General features: G+C 45.5%; 1 protein-coding gene across 1 annotated transcript; it reads left to right on the forward strand.

The window, feature by feature from the left end:
* The first annotated feature begins 1,155 nt into the window (after positions 1-1,155).
* Lsmem1 (leucine rich single-pass membrane protein 1) lies at positions 1,156-15,684 on the forward strand. Its single transcript, XM_040743207.1, has 4 exons — positions 1,156-1,887; positions 7,351-7,482; positions 8,846-8,974; positions 13,792-15,684. Exons 2-4 carry the CDS (start codon positions 7,356-7,358, stop codon positions 13,920-13,922), a joined length of 387 nt encoding a protein of 128 aa, XP_040599141.1. The 5' UTR covers positions 1,156-1,887; positions 7,351-7,355; the 3' UTR covers positions 13,923-15,684.
* The last annotated feature ends 9,940 nt before the right edge of the window (positions 15,685-25,624 follow it).

A 25,624-nucleotide genomic window follows, 5' to 3' on the forward strand; every position in this document is an offset into this window, starting at 1 on the left:
TCTTGTGGCCTTTATTCCTATGGAGTTTACAAAGATGGAAACTTCCAGATCATTGAGTAATTTCTGCTGATAAAGATTTCTGGGAACCTGATGGGTAAAAATGAATTGAAAGTAGTGAGGTGCTGTGCTGCTGTGTGGTTGGCCAGCCAACCACTTATTCTCAGCCAAATGGCTGTGGTTCAAGAATTCATTTTGGAGCAATCAACTATGGCCAACTTGACTCTGGTGGTATTTATTGGGTTTCCTGGGAACTGAATCTGAATACCACCAGGAACATTTCAAAGAAATAGCAAGGAATCTTTGACAATATTTTCTTCTGATTTGGAATTCCGAAAGCAGCATTTCAGATATTCAAGAAGTGGTCATGTTCTGGTCAAGTCCTCTTCTAGGATTCTGACTAAAGACAGTCACCTTCAGACAGGTGTGGGGGGATGCCTGGAGTCCGCCACTTGCCCGCTGGCAGTGGAGTTCCTAGGCTCTGTAGTTCTCAAGGGCTCACACTTGAGGATTAGAAAGTTAGTCAAGAGGGGAGAAACTGGTCAGGAAATGGAGCAGGTACTGTTGCAAATGATGGGGGTTTGAGACACATGGGGGAATTAGGCTTTTGTTTTGTGACCTGCAGGACAAGATGATGGAGCTTAGTTTAAAATGTGTGACACTTGGGATAAAAGTTACCAATTACATAGTCTTCTAGTTCTCAAAATGAGCATTCCTGTTCCCCAACAGTTCAACTGAGTCCCTAAAGAAAGCTGTAAGGGAAACTGAGTAATGAGCAGGCAGCCGTGCAAGGTACCACAGCTCATAAACAACTACAAGTCTCTGCCCATGCTAACAGAGCAGCCCGAGTGACATCTGTAGGTCCTCCACTCACTGTTACAGCCTTTTGTGTACACCAGGGGGCAGAGCTGCTTGCCGGGGGTAGAAGGGAAACAAGACTGCTTTTCCCGAGAACTGATGCTGTGCCTAAGCTTAGAAGAAAGCTTGGAATGATGAAATGTGCAATCTTTGCAGTCACATTTAAAAAAAAAAAGCTAATTGGAGACCCAGGAGTCCTCTGCTCTAGATCTGTAAAAGTCTCCCTAAAGGCAGGTGTCAAAGGCTTGCCTAGTCACCAGCCCGTGGACCTTTAAGTGTGGAACTTGGTGGAAGGCAGATCGTTAGGATCATGCCCCTGAAGGGCACACTTGGACCTGGTCCCTTCCTCTGCTTTGCTTCTTGGCTGCCAGGGACAAAGCCTCTGATCTCTGCTGTACCCACTACGGTGTCTACTCTTGCTGCAAGCCTGGGCCAGAGGTCTGCAACAGTGCGCTAGTATAAACCTTTATAACAGCAGACTCATTTTGGATACTTTTGACACAGGAATGGAAAGCTAACACCGGCCACCATGCTAGTTGTGTTATCACAGCTATTCCTGTTTACTGTAGCTCTCTGGTCAGGCTGGAGTCCCTGCACGCCAGCTGTCGCCGCAGTAACACCTGCTCCAGGCAGGGCTACTTATTTCTACACAGGAGCATACCGTAGCAGAAGTGCTGGGCGTGTGTGGTCAGCTGACTCAGCCCAGTCACTTCCACTGAGCGAGGACTTTGGACTTCAATTTAACCAAGAACCACATTAGCTACCAACTCAATCAAGGCTTCGTGGTTTCTTGTCTTAAAGCAAAAGTTTCAGGAATTCATATCTAAAACTCTCAGACAATATGGGTGAATCTTGCATTGCGTGGCTAAATGAACACTAAATATAGACCACCAATAATGTGCTGGGCTTATGGGAGAGCACTGTGAGCAGCAGAAAGACCAAGAACAAAGTACAGAGTTGGTAGAAAGTTTTGCTGTCATTGCTCCCGAATAGTCTTTCCCAGGCAACTGAGCAGTCAGAGCGCACATCTTTGTAAGTAATTTGCATGCTTTTCCGTACTGAGACTGAAGGGTGGTTCTTGTGTCCAGTTTGTGAGTCTATGGACCTTTCACTGAAGGACAGTTCTTGAGTTCGTGGGGTTTTCACTGCATGCTCAATGTGCTTTTTGACTTCTTGAAAAGATGTAGACTTGCTTTTAAAAATTTGCTCCGTGACTGCAGAGTGAACTCAGGAGTGCAGTTAACAAGTGGGGATGACTCACTCAACAAAGCATCTTGTTAAGCTTTGAATTCAGTTTTAACTGCAAGCAATTCTGAGTTTGTGGCATGCAATGCGGTGTTGTTTGTTTTGATATGAAAGGTGTGCGGGGGTGGGGGGTGGAAGGGAGTACATTGATTTTTTTTTTCAGAGACTTTTTATTTGTCACAATATCTATTGGTAGAAAAATCAAGCAACTATTAAGTGACGAATGGCCAAATGGTTCAGCTGAAGCAGTGATTGAGAGCACGGGAAAATGAAATTACTTATCGTCTCCGCTCCAGGGTTAGAAGCTGTCCCGTTATGCTGCCTTGGCCATTGGTGACCTACTCGGCGGAGTGGGACAGGAGGGCCGAGGTAGTGTGACACAGGATGGGTAGTCACCCTCCGCACCCGTCGTGCTGGTTGCTCCCAAATGCCCTCATTTGAGCTGCCAAAGATAGCAACCGCTGGCGTCAACAGCTGTGGGTTCTGGGTTTCAAGACATGTGACCTTGTATCCATTTACTGGCAGAGTCACTGGCCAGCCACCCGCAGGCTCTCAGAAGCCATGTGTCACCTAAGCCTGTTTTCTTTACCAGCTTATCTTTTTATGTGTTGCAACACTGGAAAAGTATATTGAAATACATCTACCGACACCGCGCCCACTGTGACGATTTTCTGTCAGAGTGCTCCATTAACAACTTTTATCGCAGATTTTATTTTAAATCGTGTGTTGGAGGGCACCTGCTCATGCCACAGTGCTTACGTGGCGGTCGGAGGACAGCCTGCAAACTCACAGGAGTCTCTGGGAAGCACGTGAAGGACGGGGAATTCTGGCTGCGTGGCTTGCTGTCATCTCTCCATCCGTTCGGTTTCTCAGCATCGCTTTCTTACTCTGGCAAGGCAAGGCCAGTCCATTTTATAGCTGGACTCTCAAGACAAGACTTTTTAAGCAATGACTTTTCTAGCTAGTCCTCTACTTTGTAAACTTTTTTTTCCAACAGCAGTAGCATTCCTGAGGGTGAAATAGAAGCTGGAGGATATTAAGTCAGATTCAGAAATGAACTGTGTCTCCGTTACCATGCCCAAAATAGAAGCTGTCTTTGCAACAATCATCCCACCACCTGACACAGACAGCTTTTTTTTTCTGATCCAAAAGGAAAAAAAAAAAAAAGAGTAGTGCTTGTGGTAATGAGGTGCGTAGAGATGACGAGAAAGAAAGGAAGCACTTGTAGGATGGCTGAGGGCTAGGTGTCAGCACTGGGGGACCTGGCTTGTCCGCCAAGGGGTGAGCTTTGCTCGCTAGGGCATGTTCACTCCGGCCGCTGCTGCTGCTGCGTTTGGACCGCTCCATGGAATATACTTGAAATTCACTAATTTCACTTCTTCACATGTTTTGTAATGTCTCAATGCATACAGTGCACTGTGTTTTTCCAATCGAAAATTCAGGAAAATGAAAACAGTTTGAATTCCTGAAAAAAAGAACCAATGCATGACTTTCCTTTTTTGGGGGGGGGGTTACGAGGCAGGGTTTCTCTGTATTGTTTTGGAGGCTGTCGGTCCAGCCCGGCCTCGAACTCACAGAGATCTGCCTGCCTCTGCCTCCCGAGTGCTGGGATTAAACACAATGCATGACTTTCTGATTGCAGAGTGTCTCTTAGGTAGGGATCTACGAATGTTTTACACAAGTACCACTAAATTGTAGGTGCCACTGGAAAATCACTGGATTTTTATTATTTTAAAGACTTACTTTTTTTTTTACTTATTGTTATTAGTCTCGGTCTCTCTCGGTCTCTCTCTGTCTCTCTCTGTCTCTGTCTCTGTCTCTCTCTCTCTCTCTCTCTCTCTCTCTCTCTCTCTCTCTGTGTCTGCATTTGTGTGTGAGCCACATGTGTGTAGGTACAGAGGCCGTAGGAGGAGGTCAGATCCCCTGGAGCTGCAGTTTAAGGTGGTTGTGAGCTGCATGGTCTCGGTGCTGGGAACCAAACTCAGGTCCTCTGGAAGAGCAGCAAGCTTCTGAAGCTGAGTCATTCGTCCAGCCCTGAAGCTCCTGATTCTTTATAGTGTAGTTTAAATGTGTGATACTTTCCAGATTTTCCCTGGCTATATTAGCATCCTTTCCCCCATTTAGTCTCTCCTATCTCTGTAGTTATTTTTATTCTATGGTTGGGTCTTAAAAGAAATCTCTTCAAGAGAATGGTATCAGCTGGGCGTTGGTGGCACACACCTTTAATCCCAGCACTCGGGAGGCAGAGGCAGGAGGATCTCTGTGAGTTCGAGGCCAGCCTGGTCTACAAAGCGAGATCCAGGATAGCCTCCAAAACAATACAGAGAAGACCTGTCTCGAAAAACAAAACAAAACAAAATAAAAAAAACAACAAAAAAAGGAGAATGGTATCAGGAAGAAATCTGTTGCCACCTATAGGCAGGCACAACATGTACAGCGCTTCCTACCCCCCTAAGAATTATTTTAGTTGTGTATGTGTATCTTACTTAGTATGTGCGTGTGAGGGCAGGTGTCCAAGAAGGCCACAAGAGGGAGCTGCATCCCCTGGAGCTGGAGTTCCAGGTACTTGTGAGGCCCTGGACCGTGGTGCTGAGAACTGCACCCAGATCCTCTGAGGGAACAGTACTCACCCAGAACGTGGAGCCCTCTCTCCAGTCCCCAGTGCCTTCTAGACCCCAGACCTTATATCACCACTAACTCACTTTATGGAAAGAAACAAGCTTCCTTAGTCATTGGCAAGTTTTGGCAGCTTGCTTTTCACATCTTTAAACGGTCCAGGATCTCCTATTATGTTAGATTGTGTGTGTGTGTGTGTGTGTGTGTGTGTGTGTGTGTCTATGTATGTGTCTATGTGTGCATGTGTGTGTGGTGTGTGGTGTCTGTGTGTGTGCATGTGTGTGTCTATGTATGTGTCTATGTGTGTGTGGTGTGTGGTGTCTGTGTGTCTATGTATGTGTCTGTGTGCATGTGTGTGGTGTGCTGTCTGTGTGTGTGCATGTGTATGTGTCTATGTATGTGTCTATGTGTGCATGTGTGTGTGGTGGGTGGTGTCTGTGTGTGTGCATGTGTGTGTCTATGTATGTGTTTATGTGTGCGTGTGTGTGTGGTGTATGGTGTCTGTGTGTGTGCATGTGTGTGTCTATGTGTGCTTGTGTGTGTGGTGTCTGTATGTGTGAGTCTATCTGTGTATGTGTGCATGTGTGTGTGCCTATGTGTGCATATGTGAGTGGTGTGCGATGTCTATGTGTGTGCATGTGTGTGGTGTGTGTACGCGTGCACTCACATGTAGGTAGGAGGTCAATGTCAAATATCTTCCGCTATCACATTATGTTTGAGACAGGGTCTCTCACTGAACCTGGAACTTCCCGCTTTGGCTGGACTGGCCAATCCAATGCGCCCCTGCGATCCGCTTGTCTCCACCCTCATTGGGGCTGTGGATGGACACCCGTGCGCCCAGGTTTATGTGCTGGAGATGTGACGTCAGGACCTCATGGTTGTGCAGCAAGCATTTACACACAGAGACAGCTTGCCGGCTGTGCACTGAAGGGTGTTCCTGCAGACTTGATTAGCTGCCTCAGGTTCTTCTGTGTGGAAGCTGTGCTGTCAGGAGAGAGCAATCAGTGGGTCAGTGGTTAAGAATACATACCACTCTTCCCGGGGAGCTGAGTTCAATTCCCGGCAACCACATCAGGCAGCTTACAACTACCTGTAGCCCAGCTCCCTCCAGGTGATATAAAAAGTAATTCTTACATAAATGACCTCAGTTTCTTGGAAGCCAGATGGAAGAGATCAGGTCCCACAACTGTCAAGATTCCTCTCTTTCTGGGCAGTCGTGGTGTACCTCTTCAATCCCAGTGTTCCAAAGGCAGAGGCAGGCAGGTCTCTGTGAGTTCAAGGCCAGCATGATCTACAGAAACAGCTCCAGAATAGCAAGGGCTACATAGAGAAACCTTGCCTCAGAAAACAAAAATAAGCAAGAAAAGATTGGCTGAAGAGGTGTCTCAGCAGTTAGGGCACTTGCTACTCTTGCAGAGGCCCTGAGTTCAGGTAAACTACAGTCACCACACTGTAGTTCACAGCTCCCTAACTCTAGTTTCCAGAAATCCAACTGTCTTTTCAGGCTTCCTCGGGCACCAGGCTTACATGTGGTGCATATACACACATGCAAGCAAATAAAAAGAAAACTGAAAATAGAAATAATCATATCTGTGTAATAGCCCCGATTGTTCTGGTCTCTGTAGACCAGGCTGGCCTCAGACTCACTGAGATCTGCCGTCTCTGCCTCCTGAGTGCTGAGATTAAAGGCGTGTGTGACCATGCCCATGCCCTTGACAGATCCTTTCCTTAGTGCCTATATTTGCTAAGGTTTTGTCCTGGGAAGCCACAGCAAGCACCTAACGGCTAAAGGATATGTCTGAGAGCAAGGACTCAAGCCAAACTGAAGAAAACACAGAGCTTGCCGTTAGCACTTTTTCGTTGTCTGCTGTGTTAACGTGGGAGATGTGTGATTCTGTTCTTTCCTTCCACCGCAGGGACATCTGAGAGCCAACTCAGGAGGTCAGGCTGGTGGCAAGTGCAAGATTGCAATTTTGTGTTAAATTAGGAAACCAGGGGCCTGGAGACCTGGCTTACAGGTTAAGAGCACTGGCTGCTCTTCCAGACGCTCTGAGTTCAATTCCCAGCACCCATATGGCAGCTCACAACTGTTTGTAACTCCATTCTAGGGGACCTGGCCCCCTCCCAAGGGCATACCTGCAGGCAGAACACCGATGCACACAAAATAACAATACATAAATGATTTTTAAAAATTAGGAAAGTAGAAGGGTTATCTATTTGTTCATCTGCCTGTCTTTGTGGTCATTTGTTGACGAGCTTGTTTTGTCTTCATAATTATAAGTAGTATTTTTGCAGAAAGGCCTTGAAGTGTGTCGATCTAGGAACAAGCTAATAAGAGAGACACGTTTCGAAAGGCAATTATGAAATAAAAGTCAGATCCAGGGAAAATAAGATGACATGGGAAGCTGAGAAGGAGGAGAGAGCATTGCAGGCACACAGGTAGGAGCTGCTGGATGCTAGCCACACATTCGAGTCTGGCAACCAGAGGCCAAAGAATGGCCACTACAGAGGCCCACAAGGACATACTTCCTTCTAGACACAGTCTTGCTGGACTATAGCACCGCGTTTGTGGGCAATGCTCTGGCTTATGCATTTCCTCGGCCTCTTCTTCCTGATGGTGGTATTTTCTTTCAGGGACAATGACTCATTCCTCCCAGGATGCCCGACCTCATGGCATCCACGAAGAAGGGAAACTTTATGTTGTGGATTCCATAAATGACTTAAACAAACTCAATCTTTGCCAGACAGAATCGCAGCATCTATTCCGTACGTATGGTCCTGGAAGTGTTTCAGGCTGCCATGGCTTTGGGACTTCCTAAAAGTATCAAGGGCACAGTGGCTGTGTTCCACGTGGTGGGGGCAGGGTGTGCATCAGCGATCACTGGGCACCAGAAATGCTATTTACCATTAAACAGTTTTCATTTTATGCTCCTAATCCTTCACAGGATAATCGACTTTTTTTTGGCAATATCTAAACCCTTCAAAATTCCTGAGACAAGCAAGGCATACTGGCCCATGCTTGTAATTCCAACTGTTGGACAGGTGAGGCAGGAGAATCATAAATTTAAGGTCAGCTTGGGCTACAACAGGTAGTTCCTGGCAGCCTGGTTGCATAGTAAGAGTCCGCTTCATGTCCTATTTTTTCCCTTTGAAACTCCTGGGGAGTGGGGTAGTGGTGGCGCACGCCTTTAATCCCAGCACTTAGGAGGCAGAGGCAGGTGGATCTCTGTGAGTTCAAGGCCAGCCTTCAGAGCAAGCTCCAGGACAGCCAAGGCTGCTACACAGAGAAACCCTGTCTCGAAAAACCGAAACAACAATAAAAGCCTTCTGGGGAAGAATCATGCAGTGTTTTTGCCACTGGGCAGGAGGGAGGCATTGGTGTCAGCCTGTGCTATATACGGCTTTGATTAGGAGGCTGAAGCTGTTGAGAGGATGGGACACGGGATGTACCTGATTAGATAATCAATCAGTGCGATGTGTGGGACCAATTCAGAGAGGAGGAGAATGTAAAATGTAATCCAGCAATCTCCCTACCCTAGGGGCTCACAGCTCTTATCCAACTTTATTCGAGCGTTACTAGGCACATAAGAGTTACAAAGTAGCTAATGAAAGGCAGTTCCCAGCCCAAAGTGTTAAGAAGAGCCTCCTCCGAGAGCAAAGCTATCTTGGAAATAGCTTTAAGAAACCAAAATACCCCAGGGGTTCTTTTGTCTAATGGATATTGGACCTAAGTGATTATTCTGACAATAAAAACAATTTCCTGAGAGATGCCACACAGTGTTTGGTCTTCCACACGGGGAAGGTATCACATACCCAGCTCCACTTAGATCACTGAGGAGATGGGCAGTAGCTCCTCCATCAATCTTCCATTCCATTTCCAAAGAATAATTCATGCCCCTTCTACTCCACAGTTAACAGTTTCCAAAGATCCTTCCAAATGGGTACAAGGTCATAGCTTAAGCCTACTCACTCTTTGAATTCTAACAGAGAAGGTAAACAGATCCAAAACTGCTCTTCCAAAGGCATCCCAGATGCAGAATCACTTCCCAGGGCTTTCCAGGGGGGAAAAAAGTGTACCATCACATCTCTCAGTGTGGTTCTGAGATTCTGTTGTTTTCTCTCCTGTTAGCTTTAGAGGAGAAAATCCCAAACGCTGGTACAAACCCAGGAAATGGAAGCCGAGGTCTGTTTTTTGTGGGGCTGCTCCTGGTGTTGACAGTCAGCCTAGCTATGGTCTTCTTTGCCATCTTCCTAATAAGTAAGTACTTCAGGCAGGCTTGCCTCTCTCTGTCTCTCTGTCTCTCTGTCTCTCTGTCTCTGTCTCTGTCTCTGTCTCTGTCTCTGTCTCTCTGTCTCTGTCTCTGTCTCTGTCTCTGTCTCTGTCTCTGTCTCTGTCTCTGTCTCTCTCTCTCTCTCTCTCTCTCTCTCTCTCTCTCTCTGTGTCCTGGTCCTGTATCTAGCTAGCACTTTCTGGCCATCAGAATTTCCAGGAAAAGCCAGGGGGAGAGCCAGTGTCTTAAGGGCACCTTGTTGCTTCTGGATAGGGTCTTTGAGAACAAGCTCACAGCACGCTCCCACAATGCAGGGTCACATTTATGTTAAATACTTATATAAGCTTTTAATTTGTCACTTGGAGCCCCAAATTGTACACAACATATCCTACTTAATTTTAGCTTCCTTTGCTCATTGCATAGATTTCTTCCTTACATCTAGACGTAACATACATTTTCATGAGGTTCTCCACTCCCTGCATCTTTTCTCATTTGCATATCACCCAAGAGGTCAGTCCAGAGTAACCAGGGCTCAGGCTGGTGACGGGAGACAGTGCCAGGGATGCGAGGAGCAGGTCACTTCTTCCCTGTCTGGGGTTAGCCTCTGTCCTGTCTACTCTCGGCCTGAGAGATACGTGTCATACTCTTAATTGGTGACATGGAGGCTTTCCCACATCTCAGTGTAGAGACCCCTAAGCGGATTCCTGTCAACCTCCTGTCAGCTTTGGACAGCAGGAGAGGAACTGCCTGCCTGCAGTGTCGTGTGTGTGTGTGTGTGTGTGTGTGTGTGTGTGTGTGTGTGTGTAGGATGTGAGGGGGGGCGCTCACTCCTCCACCAGAGCCACGAAAATTCTCTCTCAGATGACCCTTTTATACTATATCTGGAGTTACTGCTTTTCCATACCACAGAAGGCTACAAAGAGCTGAGGATAGGAGGGTCTTACCTTTTTGTTTTTTTTAAATTTTTATTTCACGTGCATTTGTGTTCTGCCTGCATGTATGTCTGTGAGAGGGCATCCGATTCTTTGGGACGAGAGTTACAGACAGTTGTCAGCCTCCATGTGGTTGCTGGGAATTGAATCTGGGTCCTCTGGAAGAGCAAGCAGTGCTCTTAACCACTGAGGCGTTTCTATGGCCCCGACAGGGAATTACGTTTAACACCATTTTGACTGTCATTTCTTCTTCCCTTGCATGCCTTGGTATCTGGTTTTGTTTGTTTGTTTGTTTTGAGACAGGATTTCACTACATAGCCAAGGTTTGCCTTGAATTTGAGATCCTTGTGTCTAGCCTCCTGAGCTCTGGATTATAGGCATGTGACACCGTGCTTACCTTGCCTCCAGCACTCTTCAATGAGAACTGTAACTCCATGTCTTTGCAAAGCCTCTTATTTAAGCTCCTTCCAGAGCAGAGGAGGTGGAGGTGTCGATCGTGAGAAGACTCCTTTGGGTGTCTGAGGCTGGGTGTGTGAGAAGGGCTGCTGTGTGACTTTTCCTGCGAGGCCATGAAAAAAGTGTCTATCCTCGGCACCCAGATAGACCAAAATGACTGTATTCCAGCTCACCTTGGTGAGCCGATGGGTCTATTGGGATTATGTATTTATATTATCGCGCATTAAGGTGTATTACTTACTTCTCTGTTGCTGCGATAAAACACGATAAAAGACAACTTAAAGAAAAGGGAACTTGGACTCTCTAGAAGATCACTTAGGAGTTGTGCAGTAGAGCATCGGTCAATTTTGATCATCCCTCTGGGGTGATATGCAAATGAGATCTAGCATTGTAGGAGCATGCCGTGGACCTGTGCCCAACGACCCTGTCCTGGAGCAGTAAAGTGCCTTAAGACACTGGGTTTCAGAGGGAGAACAGTCCACCATGCTGGGGAGGCATGGTGGCAGGAGCGGGGTTCTGAGAGGTCACGTCGTTCACCACAGATGTAAGAGGGAACAGGGGATGTGACGAGGACATAAACTCTCAGTCCCCACCCCCAGTGACATACCACCTCTAATGGGGCTCCAAACAGTCCACCACGGGACCGAGTGTTCACACGCGAGAGCCAACCATGAGCACCTCTAAGGCAGATTGCATCATCACGAAGCCCACTCCAACACGTGAGGCTGCTTGGAACGGCTGCATCCTGGGAACTTTCTGTATATCTGTAGGAAGCTCCGCCAGGCAGTGTCCTCTCCCAGCAGCTGGTGACTGATTTCTCCTTGGGGAGGAGCCTTATGAGTCCTGAGCCTTAAATGCTATGAACCTTTCTCCTCCATCCAGAAAGGAATATTTCAACTTGGAGGAAATAGCCACAGGACCCTCCACCTTGTCCTCTGGCTCTCCTCCTGGTCTTTCTCCTCTTCTGGCTGTGGCTTTCACTGCTCCTCCTAAAAAACAAAGGTTATTTTTCTTCTTATTTATGAGTATGTATGTGCAGGCGGCCTTGGAGGTTAGAAGTGACCAACCGAATTTCCTGAATTGGTAGTTACAGATGGTACAGCATGAGTTCGGGGAATAGAACTCTGCTCCACTAGAGCAGCAATCACTCTTGACCAGTGAGCCACCTCTCCAACCCCCTGCAGTCCCCAAGCACTTACTTATTTATGTCCCCTCTTCTGGGGTGTTCTGTGTGCCTCAGAGGGGATCAAGAGGCATTTTTCACATCTTCCCAGGAAAAGCCATACAACAGGGATGAAGTTCAATTGCTTCCTTCCCTCCCAGCTTATTTCCTTTTCTACTTAGAAGCAGCCAGGTGAACTATCCTTGCAATAATGTAATCTAGTAGCTAGCTATCGATTTGGAGGAGGCTCAGCAATTGAACCCACAGGGCCAAAAGAGATAATATGTTCTTATTCTGAAATGCTAGCCCAACATAAACGAATGATCTGCCCATTGTCCTGCCAAGCCTAACTGCAGGTAAAGACCCAATTAAACTAGCAAGATATTTTAGATATGTCTATAGACTACCAAGCGACCCAAAGGAAAACCTGACTTCTATAGGATAAGTGGACGACTAAGAGAAGTAACAATAACAAGTGTTTTATATGAGGTATGTAGTCCTAGGTACCATGCACTGAATACTTGATGACTGTCTGTCAAAAACCTTCTGATAACTGTGTAGTATAGGGTCTATTTTTTTTTAATACTGAGGAGTGAACTTAGGGGTTTGTGCATATTAGGCACCTTTTCTACTACGAAACTGGATTGCTAGCACCCTCTTTGCTTTTTATTTTGAGACTCACTAGACTGTCTTAAATTCACTGAGAAGTCCATTTAGGCTGCTGAACCTGCTATCCTCCTGCCTCAACCTTCTGAGTAGCTGGAATTGCTGAATGACATTACCATGCCTGGCTAGGTCCTACCATTATCTCCCGTTTACTGTTGGTGGCACTGAAACCTCATAGGCTCAAGGTGATGGAGCTAAGAAGGCCAACTCAGGACTCACAGACACTGACATAAAACATAAGGCGTGGCGGGAATGTCACTGCCTGGTTTTTAAGATTAATACTTTGTGTGTATGAATGCCTTGCATGCATGTGTGCGCATGTACCATGTGCATGCCTGGTGTTGGTAGAGGCCAGAGAGGGCATCCAGTCTTCCTGAACTGGAATGAGAGTCAGTTGTAAGCCACCATAGGAAGTGAACTTGGGTCGTCTGCAGGAACAGTAGTCGCTCTGAACTACTAAGACATCTCTCCAGCCCTGCCCCTTAGCCCTCTTTTAAAGTAGAATTTATTTGAGGGGCACAGGCTTGTGGTGGAAAGACCAGAAGCTCAAGGTTATTCTTGGCTGTCCAGCGAGTTCAAGGCCAGTCTGGGCTGCAGATAAGTAGGAGCTGGAGATATGGCTCAGTGGTTAAGACCTCTTGTCGCTCTTGCGGAGGGCACAGGTTCAATTCCCAGCATCTACACAGCAGGCCATAACAGTTTGTAACTCTAGTTCCAGAGGGTCTGATGCCCTCTTCTGGCCACCTCAGGGAGGTACATGCGTGGTGCTCAGACATTCAGGTGAAATGCTCACACACATGAAATAAAACAAATCTTCAAAAAGAAGAAACTTTACAAATAAATAGATAAAACAGAAAGGAATTAGTTGGTATTTGCCTCAAGTGTTTGCTTTTAGCTTGCTTTCGGTTTTGATTTGGCCTCACTGGAGTGTGTAATCTGCTCCCATCCACTTCCTGCGTGCTGGGACTAGGGTTGTGGACCAGCATGCTTTGCTCAAGTGTTTTATACCGAGTAAGATAAGCATAAGCGACCTGAGGGAATTAGAGTGCCCTTATGCTGAATGGGATGGCACACACTTGTAATCTCAAAACTTGGCAGACAGAGATAGGGGAACGTGAGTTCAAGGCCAACCTGAGACTCTACATTAAAAAAAATGTATATTTTTGTTGTACAAGCAGCCCTGGCCAGACATTAATCTCATTATCTTTTATGTTCATGTGTATATATTTGTGTGTATGCATGTTCATGTGTATGGAGGCCGAGGTAAATGTTGGCACCCAGAAAATGTCATTTTTCACGTAACAGAGACAGCTATTTCTGAGAAAGGGCCTGGAAATGTGACAGTCACTCCCGGGGAACTAACCAGGCGCACTGGCAGCCCCTGGCGCAGCCTTCTCAGCCAGAACCTTACAGAGTTACTAGGGGTGGTCCACCCTGGCACCACGAGGTCATAAGGAGAGTTCACTGGGCTACTCCAGTTCTCTCTGGGTTTCCGGGATGCAGGGTGATTTGCTCAGTACTCAGCTGAGCATCTTCACAGGGCCCCCTCTGCAGGCTCTGACATAACAGTCTGTTTTCCACTTGGAAGTTCAGACAGGAAACCAGATGGACGACGTGTCAAGAAGACTGACGGCTGAGGGAAAGGACATAGATGATCTTAAGAAAATCAACAGCATGATCGTCAAGCGGCTCAACCAACTGGACTCGGGACGGAACTGAAGGGTTTTTCCCCAGGGGAAGCCACGGATACCTGGAGCGTCTCACTTGCCTGAAAGTACGTAGGCTCAGGACTGAGAAAGTGGACTTCTTCAGGCAGCAGATCTGATCTGTTATACCGGCTGGTTCCAGGACGGGAATCACTCCAACGCACTGAACCTGATTCAGGCTAATTTCCTGCTAACCGGTTGCTTCAGCTTTGGTGCGGTTAGGGTGGTGGGGGCTAGCATGGAGAAGAATCAACAGCAAGAGAACTCGGCTCTCTGCGTGCCGCTACTCACAGAAAACGAGCCTGGCTTAGAAGACTTCCAGTGTTCTACTGAGGTCTGCGATGCCCCCCAGAACCCGTGCAGACTCCTGCACCAGCCCAAGGAATCCACGGAACTGTCTGTGTTGGAGGCGGGCCAGGGGCTCACTCTTTGCACACGTTCTTCTATTGGGATGACTCACTCGGGCGACAGCTTTTGAGCGCCCGCTGTGTGCTCATTGCTGAGAAAGCCTGGGTAGAGGTGTGTGTGGTGAAGCTGAGGACAGAGGGAAAGCCTACTGTAGTCTACCACCATTTCCTGAGCCCCTGCTATGTGGGAACCAGCCGACTCCAGAGACACTCCCACGCACACGCGGATAAAGGCAATTATGTTGACTTGTGTCTAATTTATAAGCCCTGATAGCTTTGCCATGAAAAACAAACAAACAAAAAAACCCTTGGTTTTTTTCTCCTTCGGGAGAAACTGGCTTAGATTTGCGGTCTTTGCTAAAGTAGAGAAGAAACATGTGTATTTGGAAGCTTTCTTGTTTTAGCACACAAGAATAGGGTATGCTGTATATGGCAAAACGGGGCAAAATAAGTGAGTTTAAAGCATGAGTTTTCATTTAATTGGAATATACTGTGAGTCAGTTGAAGAATTATCTTGATTTTTTTTGTCATTTTGGTTTATTCAAAACATTTGAGTAAACCTGAAAATGAAACAGGTGCAAAAACACATCTTGAATAATAATAGATGATGGGATAAACATGAACAATTTTACTTCTACTAGTTATTTATTAATTTTGCACTAAAATATTTATATTGCATACTTTTTCTTAAAATTGATCAATATCATGCAGATCATTAAAAAATACAAAATTTTGAGCCCGGCAGTGGTGGTGCACACCTTTAATCCTAGCACTTGGGAGGCAGAGGCAGGCAGATCTCCGTGATTTCAAGGCCAGCCTAGACAGTCAGCCTGGCCGGCTCCAGGACAGTCAGGGATACACAGAGAAACCCTGTCTCGAAAACGCCCCATTTATTGTGTTTACTGGAAAATTCTGTTATGGCAAAAGCTTCTTGTCGTAAGGATTTATTTTAAACTCTGGAGCAGTTTGAGGATGCTGCCCCTTTGGTCTGAGATGAGGTAGAGGTGGGAGCTAGTGGCCAGCGGCTTTGCTTCTCTGATCTTCAGCTTGAACCCCAATCTCTGTCTCTGGGACTTTTATTAAATTGTGGAACTGGCAGCAATAGGAACATGGGAATGGCAATCTGACTTACCAATTCAAATCCTGGCGTCACTGCTGACTGTGACTTTGGGAGAATAACTGGTAAAACTGGATGCCTATACATTCATTTCATGGTACTAGTGTGAGACCTTAGAAGGTGACAAAAGTGAAGGCATTGGAAGTGTTTTGAAACAGAGTGAGTACTCAGCAAATTCCAGCTAGTGTTGCGGCTATTATCGTTAAAGTAATGGAATGCACTATGGAAATAAACTGATGTGGGTAAACATTGTCTATTGGCAGAGACCTGATTATTTTTGAATGCCATTTAAGATCATAGTATCACGATAGCATCAGGTATAGGAAGAGAGGGACTATTTTAGGAGGTGACAGGTATGAAAGGGTTTCTTGTTTCCCTAGCGATTTAGTTTGGAGACCGCTAGGGTCTGTTGTTGCCTATCCTAGATGGAATCAAGACCTGTCTCCATTGTACTCATCAATGACTTGACTACAAGGTGCGTGCGTGCATGCGTGCGTGTGTGTGAGTGTGTGTGTATGTGTGTGTGGCAGAATATTAAAAGCAAAAGAGTAGAAAAGAAATAGAAGGGACTGGTGACACACATCTTGATGGGAAACGAAAGGAAAGTTTAAATGTCCTCTTCCGGCTGTGATTAGAAGATGGCACAGATCTGAAGACACCAGGTCCTGTGGTGTCATGTACTTTCTCTTTAGTCACGAGATCCTGGCAGGGCCCTCTTTCAGACCTTGCCATGGCAACTCCCTGCAGTAAGCCCAGCTCTCCATGCTTTGTGGGACACCCGAAGGCCACTGGGGTGTGGGGCTGCCTGTAACCAGGAGGGCTATGTAGCCAGAACTGCTGGTGGTCACCCATCTCCAAAGCATGTTTTGTAAAAAGAAAAAAACAAATCAAAGAGGAGCAGGTTTGAAAGGAATCCACATCTTGGGCCGGAGCAATGGCTTAGCAGCTAAGAGCACGGGCTGTTCTGGAAGACCAAGGTTTGATTCCCAGCACTCATATGGAGGCTTACAACCATCTCTGATGCCATCTTCTGGTTTCTGCAGGCCCAGCACACGCGTGGTACACAGATCTGCATTCAGGCAAAACACCCACACACATAAAATAAAAATAAGTCGTTTTTTAAAGAAGCATGGTCTCAACACAAATGGCGCTTGGTTAACTGAAGCCAGTGATAGTCATACGTCACGAATCCAGGCAAGGAAACGTTCAGGTTGAAAACCACGAGTTGAAGATGGCAAGGGAGGGCTGGGCAGTTATAACGGGAGGGCAACTTTAAGAGTAGAGACTGTCTTGCATGCAGTTCAGATTTTTTTCTTTTCTTTTTCGTATCTATGTGTGAGTATTCACATGTATGCACTTCTTAGCGTGTCTGTAGACCGGAAGTGAACCTCTGGTGTCTCTCCTGTTTACCCCGCCCTGTCCAGCTCACCACACTCTGTGAGACACCTGCCCGCTACTGGGGTGTGGGGCTACCTGAGGACCCTGACTACCAAGAGTCCCTCACTAGTCTGGAGCCCACGGAATGGGCTTGGCTGATGGGCCAGTGAGTTCCAGGGGTCTCCCTGTCTCTACATCCATGCTTCTAAGATGACAGGTACGCCACATGGCCAGATTGTTTTCATGGGTTCTAGTTTTTGAACTCAGGTCCTCATGTTTCACGACAAGTGCTTTTCTGACCCAGTTAGCTCCTCAGCCCTTTGTTTAGTTTTCTAAAATAATTTTTAAAAAATGCCTAGGGATTTCTCTATAGGCACTTGCTTTTTGTTCAGTTGTATAAATAGGAGGATGAAGGCAAATAAGGGTAGAGAAGGCAGCTGTGTCACAGAATACAGATCCTACCTCGAAGTGTTTGGCCTCTTTCATGGTGGAGGAAGACAGAAAGGTTTCATGGTCGTGGCTTTGTTGCTGTTCTATTACTGTGAGAAGATTCCATGGCCAAAGCAACATAGAAAAGAAAGCATTTCCTCAAGGGCTGACCTATAGTTTTAGAGAGTCTGGGATCATCATGGCGCTAATCAGTCAGGTGTGGTGCTCGGGCAAAAGCTGAGCATTTTATGTCCTGACCCAGAGGCAGCAGGAAGAGAGAGAGAGACATGGGCCTGGCGTGGGCTTTTGAACGCTTACCCCGGTGGCACACTTCCTCCAACAAGGCCACACCTCCTAATCCTTCTATCTTTCTCAAATGCTTCTATTCCCTGGTGGCTAAAGTTCAAGTATATGAGTCTATAGGTGCCATTCTCATTCAAAGGAACACAGAGGAATTCAGAGGAAGTTGTGGTTCCTCATTTTTCTTTATGTCTTGAGCTCTCTGACTCTGAAAGTTCACTTTTAGGTTTTGAAACAGGCTTCATTATTATTCATGCATGAGTCCTCAAGGATGCAGATTGTGTAAGTTTGTTCCAACAGGACTATTTTTTTCTGAATGTGATGTCTTCTACAGGGCATTTATTGTCTGATGAACAGACAGAGGAGATCAAAAACTTGAAAAAGTGATTAATTATGACTCCTTAGCTGTTAAAAATGTCAAATTTTCCATGCTATAAAATGATTTTTAAAATATTACTAGAGACAGACTAAATTAATTTGATATTTGTATACTGGGGTCAATTTCTGAATTGCCGTACATCTGTCTAGGGGCTTAAAAATAGTTTTTATATATTCAGAAAAGAAGTTGTGGGAACACCAGACCTTGAGCAGAGACCCACTTCCCCTTCTGCCTGGGAGTAGGCAGCTGTAAGACAATGTTTACTAAAAACAATACAATGCCTGGGGGCATTAAGTTCCTGGAAAAGGCCTGCCCACAGAAACCACCCTGACCTCGACCTTGTCCAAAGACTAACCGCCTCTTCTGCCACGCCCAGATCAGTTTCTGGGGAGAGCAGAACCAGCCAGGGGAGAGGAGAGAGCAGAAGCTTCTCTGGTGGGGGCCTTTCTTAGGAAGTTTTCTTGAACCTTTTTGGGGGCCTGCTTAAAGTTTTCTTTACATCGTTGAACGAGTCTCTGTGTTGTCAATCCCCGACACCCTCCGCACCTTCTCAGACACAGGCCGCGCAGCAGACGCGACAGAAGTGTTGGAAAGGACGTAGGCAACACTCGAGGACGTGTGTGTGTGTGTGTGTGTGTGTGTGTGTGCATGTGTGTGAGTCTGTGCATGTGTGTGTGCATGCGTGTGTGTATGTGTGTGTGAGTCTGTTCGTGTGTGTGTTAGTCTGTGCATGTGTGTGTGCATGTGTGTGAGTCTGTGCATGTGTTTGTGCATGAGTGTGTGTGAGTCTGTTCGTGTGTGTGTTAGTCTGTGCATGTGTGTGTGCATGTGTGTGAGTCTGTGCATGTATGTGTGCACGTGTGTGTGTGTGTTTCACACCTCCCAGGACTGAAATTGCAGAAGCATGCCCCCATGCCTGACTCTTTACATGGTGCTGTCTATCTGAGCTCATGTTCTCATGCCCTCCCAGGATACGCTCTACCTATCAAGACATTTCCCTATTCCCCTAGGGCTCTCCTTAAATGTCTCCAGAGTGAAGACAACAGAGAGCCTCAGATGTTTCCATATTAATTGCAGAAGTAATAAAGGAGCTTTCTTTTCCTGTGAATGTGTCTGCATGTTCATGTATGTGCAGGTAGACATGCACATGTGTGTAGAGGTCAGAGGATGACGTCAGGTGTTATCCTGAGGAATATCATGCACCTCCATTGAGCCAGGGTCTCTCACTAGTCTAGAACTGGACACATAGGTTCTACTGACTAGCCAGTCAAGCCTAGGGATCCTTCTGCCTCGTCTCCCCAGTGCTGGCAATACAAGCACATGTTAGCATTCTCTTGTATTTTTTACATGCATTTTGGGGATTGAACTCAGGTCTTCATGCTTGTAAGGCAAGCAAGCACTTTATCAGCTGAGCTATTCCCCCAATCTCACAAAAGGTTTTTTGTTTTTGTTTTTTAAATCATTGTTTTTCCTAATCAATTTGAAATAGTCTCTTCCTTCAACTTTATCTGAACCTCTCAGCTTTGCCTTGAAACTGGGAATTTGTCTCTTCTAGGCATCTCCAGGGTGTGGCACATCGATTGACCCTGTGCGTTTGTTTAAATGGATTCAGTGAGGAAGAGTCTCCTTCAGGCCACCTCCATGACCTCTGCTTTGAAACAGGAACAAAACTGTGCTCACTTAGAGCAGAGGGTGACACCTGGTGGCAGCTGCTTATTTCAGCAAGTCCATCTGAAAAAAAGGAAGGGAGCAGGCAGGCAGGCAAGAGAAGACCCTGGCACACTGATGGAGGGCAAGCAGCTGTTTCAGATAGAACATCTGGGATACACATCTGGAACAAGAACTGTCAGAGGGCTGCCAGGCAGCTGGAAGACCAACAGCTTTGGAGTTGAAGGACTTGAGTTCGCCCATAGTCCTATCTTGCGTCTCCTACTGTTCAACCTCTCATCCGTTCCTCGTCCCCTGCCGCAGGCTGATGGACACTCACAGCGGAAACCGTCCTTGCTAAGCTTTCTTTGTATATACTTTATTAACACATACCAACTGTGCACAGCGAGGAGATTCCAAATACGCATAGAGCAAGAGGTAATGACGTGACCCACCCCCAGTCACATCACACAGACCCCGGTAGTCTCTATTTTTGTTGTTGTTGTTTAGTTTTCTTGCATGAGAGAGAACATACTGTACTTGTATTGACTTCTTTCACTTAACGTGATGTTCTGTTCTAGTTATTCTGATGCAAATGATGTGGTTTCATTCTTCTTTATGGACGAATAGCACTCACACCTTTCAGTCTATTCATCTGTCGGTGGCTGTTGAGGTCGACTGCGTAGCTTAGCTATTGCAAATAACATTACAGTGAGCTTACGCATGTACATAGGTATTTGTTTCGTATGCTGACTTCTGACCGAAGGAATATATGTGGGTTTTGTTTCTCTTTTCTAAGTTCTAAAATTAAGGCTAATTTAGAAAATGCTATTTTTTATGAGAGAGAGAGAGAGAGAGAGAGAGAGAGAGAGAGAGAGAGAGAGAGAGAGAGAGAGAGAGAGAGAGAGAGCGTTATGTTGGAGGCAAGAGGACAACTTTTGGGAGTCAATTCTTTGCTTCCCCTGTGAGTTCCTGGGATCAAAGTCAGAAAGTGCTTTTACTCAGAGTCATCTTGCTTGTCTATTTCAAGAGCCTGTCCTTTGAATATGTGCCTTCATTGTGTTGTGGTGGGTTGCCTCCATTTCTAGTCTATTCAGGGATTATTATCTTGAAGGATTGTTGGATTTTCCCCCACATGTATTCAAATGTGCAAGAAATTATTTGTCCATGTGTGGAAAACCAGGAAGTTTGCCTCCTTTCATCTGAAGGGAATGAACACAGCAAGAACTTATGAGTCTTGGAAATGCATTATTTCTAACCCGGGATACGGTTATTTTGGGGCACTATATTTATTTTAATAATAAATATACTATGGTGGTGTACACGTGTAATATCAACACTGGTAGGTAGAGCTAGAAGGATCACACATTCAAGGCTAACCTGAGCTATACAAAACATTCCAGGTCAGCCTAGGCTACCCAATGAGACGAGAGAAAACCAAAACCAACCAAGCAACCAACCAAATATAGCTGGTATTACTCTGCATTTGTGTAAGACTTTAATATATCTTTGATACAGTCTAGACTGATAGAGAAAGAAAGTCTCAATGAGGAATTATCTAGATTGGATTGGTCTGAGGGCGTGTCTGTGGGGGTTTCCCTTGCCATGTGGTTGGCATCCATCCTTTGCTTTGGGTTCTGAGCTGTATAAGATGGGTGAAAAGGCAGCAAGCATCCGGCATGTGTGCGTTCTTTCTCTACCAGCGTGCGTTGTTTCCCCGGGCTGTCTAAAGCTCCTGAGGATCAAACACTCTCGTAAATGCCAACGTCATGTGGTTCTGGGACATAGTACTCACTAGCTAGGTTTTCCAATCTCCACAAACATGAGCTTCACTTTGTGCGAATCCAGATGTGGAAAAAGCGGGCTATCTGGATTGGAGGCTGAGACTCCGCAGGCAAAGCTGTGTTTCTGGGAAGTCTCCATCTTCTCTTTAACAGTCCCTGACGGAGTTCTAGAAAGTTGAAGGGTCAGCGGCCGTGTTTCCCGTGGGTTATCCTTTCGTTTGGGCAGTGTTTTTCACCTGTTGAGAGCTGGGAGCCTGTGAGGGATACTGCAATGAGTTACTCACGATGCAGCATGCAGAGGGCGTCTTCCCATGGAAGAATCTGCCGTGGGCATGGGAATGGGGCACGTTTGTCTCTAAAGGAATAGTGGAACCTATGGGCTGCTCTCAGGTGAGGCCATCTTCGAATGGCTCACAAAGTAGAGAAGGACTTCAGAAATGCAGAGAGCGATTGCACAAAGGAAGAGAATCCTCGCTGCGTTTTCTGAGGACCTTTGTCTCGGTTAATGCCATGTGCTAGGGAGAAGGAATTGAAAAAGAATTGACTGACAACCCATGTCCTTAAGGAACTCAAAGGTCAGTTGTGAGTTAGACTCGAAACCAAAAACTAACGTGTCTGTAGTAAGATAGATGCTACAACACTGCCGGGGAAAGCAAGAGAAACCAATGGGTTCTAATAGGAGGAGAGGGGTGGTGTCCAGGGTTTATTTGTAGAGATGTCGAAGGACAAGTGTGAACATTCCGGGTGGTAAGGAAGGACCTGACCTCTTACCGAGACGCACACACAAAAGGACAGCTTGTCATAGCCGGTTCAGCTGTGTTTGTGGCTGCCTACACCATCACAGTACCGCACTGCTCCTGTTATGGGATCCTGTGGATAACACAGCTGGGGATGACTCCGCAGTCAGGAACCACGCTGTTCTTGCAGGAGTAAATCCAAGGTAATGGAATCCGATGACCTTCTCTGGTCTCTAGGGATAATACCTTCACTCATGTCCACACGCCCACACAGACATCCATACACAGAATTATAATAAAGTCATTTTTCTGAGATACAAAGTATTTGTATTTTTAATTGTATATATATGTTTTGTGTCCAAACTCTGAACCCCCAAATCCCCAAGAGACCCTATCTGATGCAAAAATTGAGTTACAAGTTAACTCAGTTCCCCCAAACATCTAATACAGAGAGTGAAGCAGGTTGGACCGGGATGAATGAAGGTTGACTAAAAAGGATTTCTCCTTGTTTTAATATTTTCCTTCTGATGATTAATCATTTAACGTATAGGTAAGAATTGGGTTTATAATTGAAAAGAGTATCAGGAAATGCAGAAGCAGAAATGATGTCAAATACAATCCTATCACAATATGAATATATTCCATATGAATATTTATAATTCCAGCATATAAATATGATTCTCCCTATGCAAAGAGAAGAACAAGTATACACAAGTATGACAAAAAGAATGAATTTGTACTTGCAGTGAAGCAGGTAGGAGCCTGGTCCCCAGGGTCAGATCGTTTCTGTTTTCATTCTATCTAATAGCTGTGCACAAACTAGAGAGACTCTTTCCTCATTTATGAATGGGATAACAGTACAAATTCTGAATATGGACGTAGGTAAAGTGCTTACAACCTGGTGTGGCTTATTTAAATATTCAGTGATGTCAATCTTACGTCACTTATTATACCTGTCAGTGTAAATGTTGGGAAACTATGGGCAACAACTCTCCTGTTCAGGGCATCAAATAACTTCCATTCATAAATGAAATGCATTACTGTCAATGAAACATGTTTTTTTTTCATTTGAGAGTGGTTGTCAGTTGGAAATAGCTTCTGGGGTTTATTTAAGTATTTCACAAATCCTAGTTGAAACTTTAGGATTTACGAAGTAAAGTTCAAAGAGTGTTTTATCTTTCTGGATAGCGAGTGAACTGGAAGCATAGTGTCATTACTAGTATGACCACCAGATGTCAGTACTGTAACAGGTTGATTCCGATGTGGCCTTAGAGTCTGTTTGACAGGACTAGAGCAGCCTTTGGAATGGTCGGTGTTCCTTGTGTGCTGGGGGAAGACTCCTGGTTACTCACTAAGAAGAGAGCCACACCCAACTTGATTGCTACCGCCATGCTCACTTTCTGTGCTATGACAATTCAGCCTTTGGGAGAAACCCTTGTATTTTATTTGAGTGTACCAATTTTATTTCAGTTCAATTTAGTTCATTTAAGTAATAAAAAAAATTGCAGAGGCAGGTGGATCTTTGTGAGTTCGAGGCCAGCCTGGCCTACAGAGCGAGTTCCAGGACAGGCTTCAAGACAATACAGAGAAACCCTATCTCAAAAAAGCAAAACAACAAAAAAAAGGAAATAAAAAAGTTTCACTTGTTCTATGACTTACTTACTAACAGCACCCCAATTGTCTCTCTGCCTTAGGCGTGTGTTGATAAATTTGCTATATTCCTGAAATAAGTTTAACTCAAAACAAACACACATACGCACACACACACAAACAACACCCCCCCAAAAAAAACACAACAAAACCAAACACCAGTAAATCCATCTGCAAATAAGATTAAGTTGCCAACTTGACCAAAGGGGCCCCATGGGAATCTCCAGAACAGTCCAGACTACTGGTTGCTCTCCACAAACTGACAGCAAGGCCTTATTGCTAAAGACATCACCTTGAATGTGGAGATGGTGCCTACCTACAGCCTTCGCCTCTGCAGATTAGAAGGTACCCTGCATGCTTCCAAAGGAGGAAGGTAAACACCAACTACAGTCTTTGCCATCTAAAACGGTGCAAGTCACCACTACTACAACAGCGGCGCACAGCTGTGGGAGCAGCTGACCACTGTCTGACTCCATAAGGTGGACCCCTCCCTGACACTGCTAGGGTAGCCGAGACCCAAAGACCAGATGGGCCAGGAACCTAGGAAAAACAAATAGCATTGTTCTGAAAAAAATGTACTTGTAAAATGACACCTAATGATGTTCTGCTATGCTCATAGATAAGTTTTCTCTCGCCCATCACCAGAGAGGCTTCCTCCTGGAGTAGATGAGAACAAATACAGTTGGTTTTTTTTTTGTTTGTTTTGTGAGCTTTTATTTAGTGATGTTTTAGATGTATAACATGCTCAATAGCTATAATTCGACTTCTCTATTTTATTATACTCTTGAAGTGAAATTTTTTTTAAATTTTTGCTTTACATTTCGAGATTATAATATACCATTTTCCCCTTCACTTTCTTCCCACCAAACCCTCCTATGCACTCTGCTGTATTCTCTTTCAAATTCATGATCTCTTTTTCATTAACTGTTACTACACACACACACACACACACACACACTCATTGTGAAAATGTTACTCATAAGTACGTTTTCAGAGCTCACCGTTTGGTATTGGACAAGCCATTCATGTGCTCTTCCCTGAAGAAGGCCGTTCCTCCCATTCCTTAGTTGTCTGTAGCTCTTTGTGTAGGGTTGAGACCTCCTGAGCTTCTCCAATCCACGTTGACATTTCTACTATCATCACCCTTGTTTAGTTCCCAGGCAGTCATGTCAGTGAGACTTTATGGGTTTCTGACATTCCTAGGAGACACAGTCTTGCAGCAACATCCCTGATCCTCCTGTTCTTCCCATCTTTGCACCCTTTCCATTGGGCTCCATAGTTCTGTGTTTTCATTGGTTACGGTTCTCTGCGATGGTGTCCATCTGTTTGGAAGAGAAGTCCCCTTGGTAAGGGATGAGGGCTAACCTTATCTGTGGGTATAGGGACAAATGTTTAGAATCCAGGGAAGGGCTATGCTGATTCGGTAAGGAGGTGGTTGTAGGTTTCCCTCCAAAGTCCATGACTTCACTAGTCCCGAGAAGTTGGCCGGGTTTCCAGTACTAGGCATTGCTCCCCTTTTGTTGAGGAGGCCTTAAGTCCAATTAGAGAACTGTTGGCTATGGCCAAGGTGTGCATACTGCTATTGCACCCTTAGTGTTATCTTGCCATGCTGGTCGTTTTGTGGTTCGTGGGCAAAAAGACAATTGTTGAGAAGTACTCTTTTGACTTAAATTGAAGTTACTCAGGTACAGGTAAGCTGTCATAAAGTTATGAGCACTGCAAAAATTAAGCTAGTTCACATGGTACAACACCAGTGTTCTGGTATGTCATTAAACTCTATGCAGCAAAGAATGAATTTGAACGTCTTTAAATACATTTTACTTATTATCCTGAATTTATGTGCATGTTCGCGCGCGTGTGTGTGTGTGTGTGTGTGTGTGTGTGTGTG

The sequence above is a fragment of the Mesocricetus auratus genome, unplaced genomic scaffold (assembly GCF_017639785.1).
Source record: "Mesocricetus auratus isolate SY011 unplaced genomic scaffold, BCM_Maur_2.0 Super-Scaffold_15014, whole genome shotgun sequence".
Classification (NCBI taxonomy): Eukaryota; Metazoa; Chordata; class Mammalia; order Rodentia; family Cricetidae; genus Mesocricetus; species Mesocricetus auratus.

Bases quoted from the DNA above. Each gene is read 5' to 3' on its own strand.
- Lsmem1 (XM_040743207.1), top strand. From the start codon at position 7,356: ATGACTCATTCCTCCCAGGATGCCCGACCTCATGGCATCCACGAAGAA. The intron at 7,483-8,845 runs GTACGTATGGTC...CTCTCCTGTTAG, and splicing joins AGAATCGCAGCATCTATTCC to CTTTAGAGGAGAAAATCCCA. The intron at 8,975-13,791 runs GTAAGTACTTCA...TCCACTTGGAAG, and splicing joins CTTTGCCATCTTCCTAATAA to TTCAGACAGGAAACCAGATG.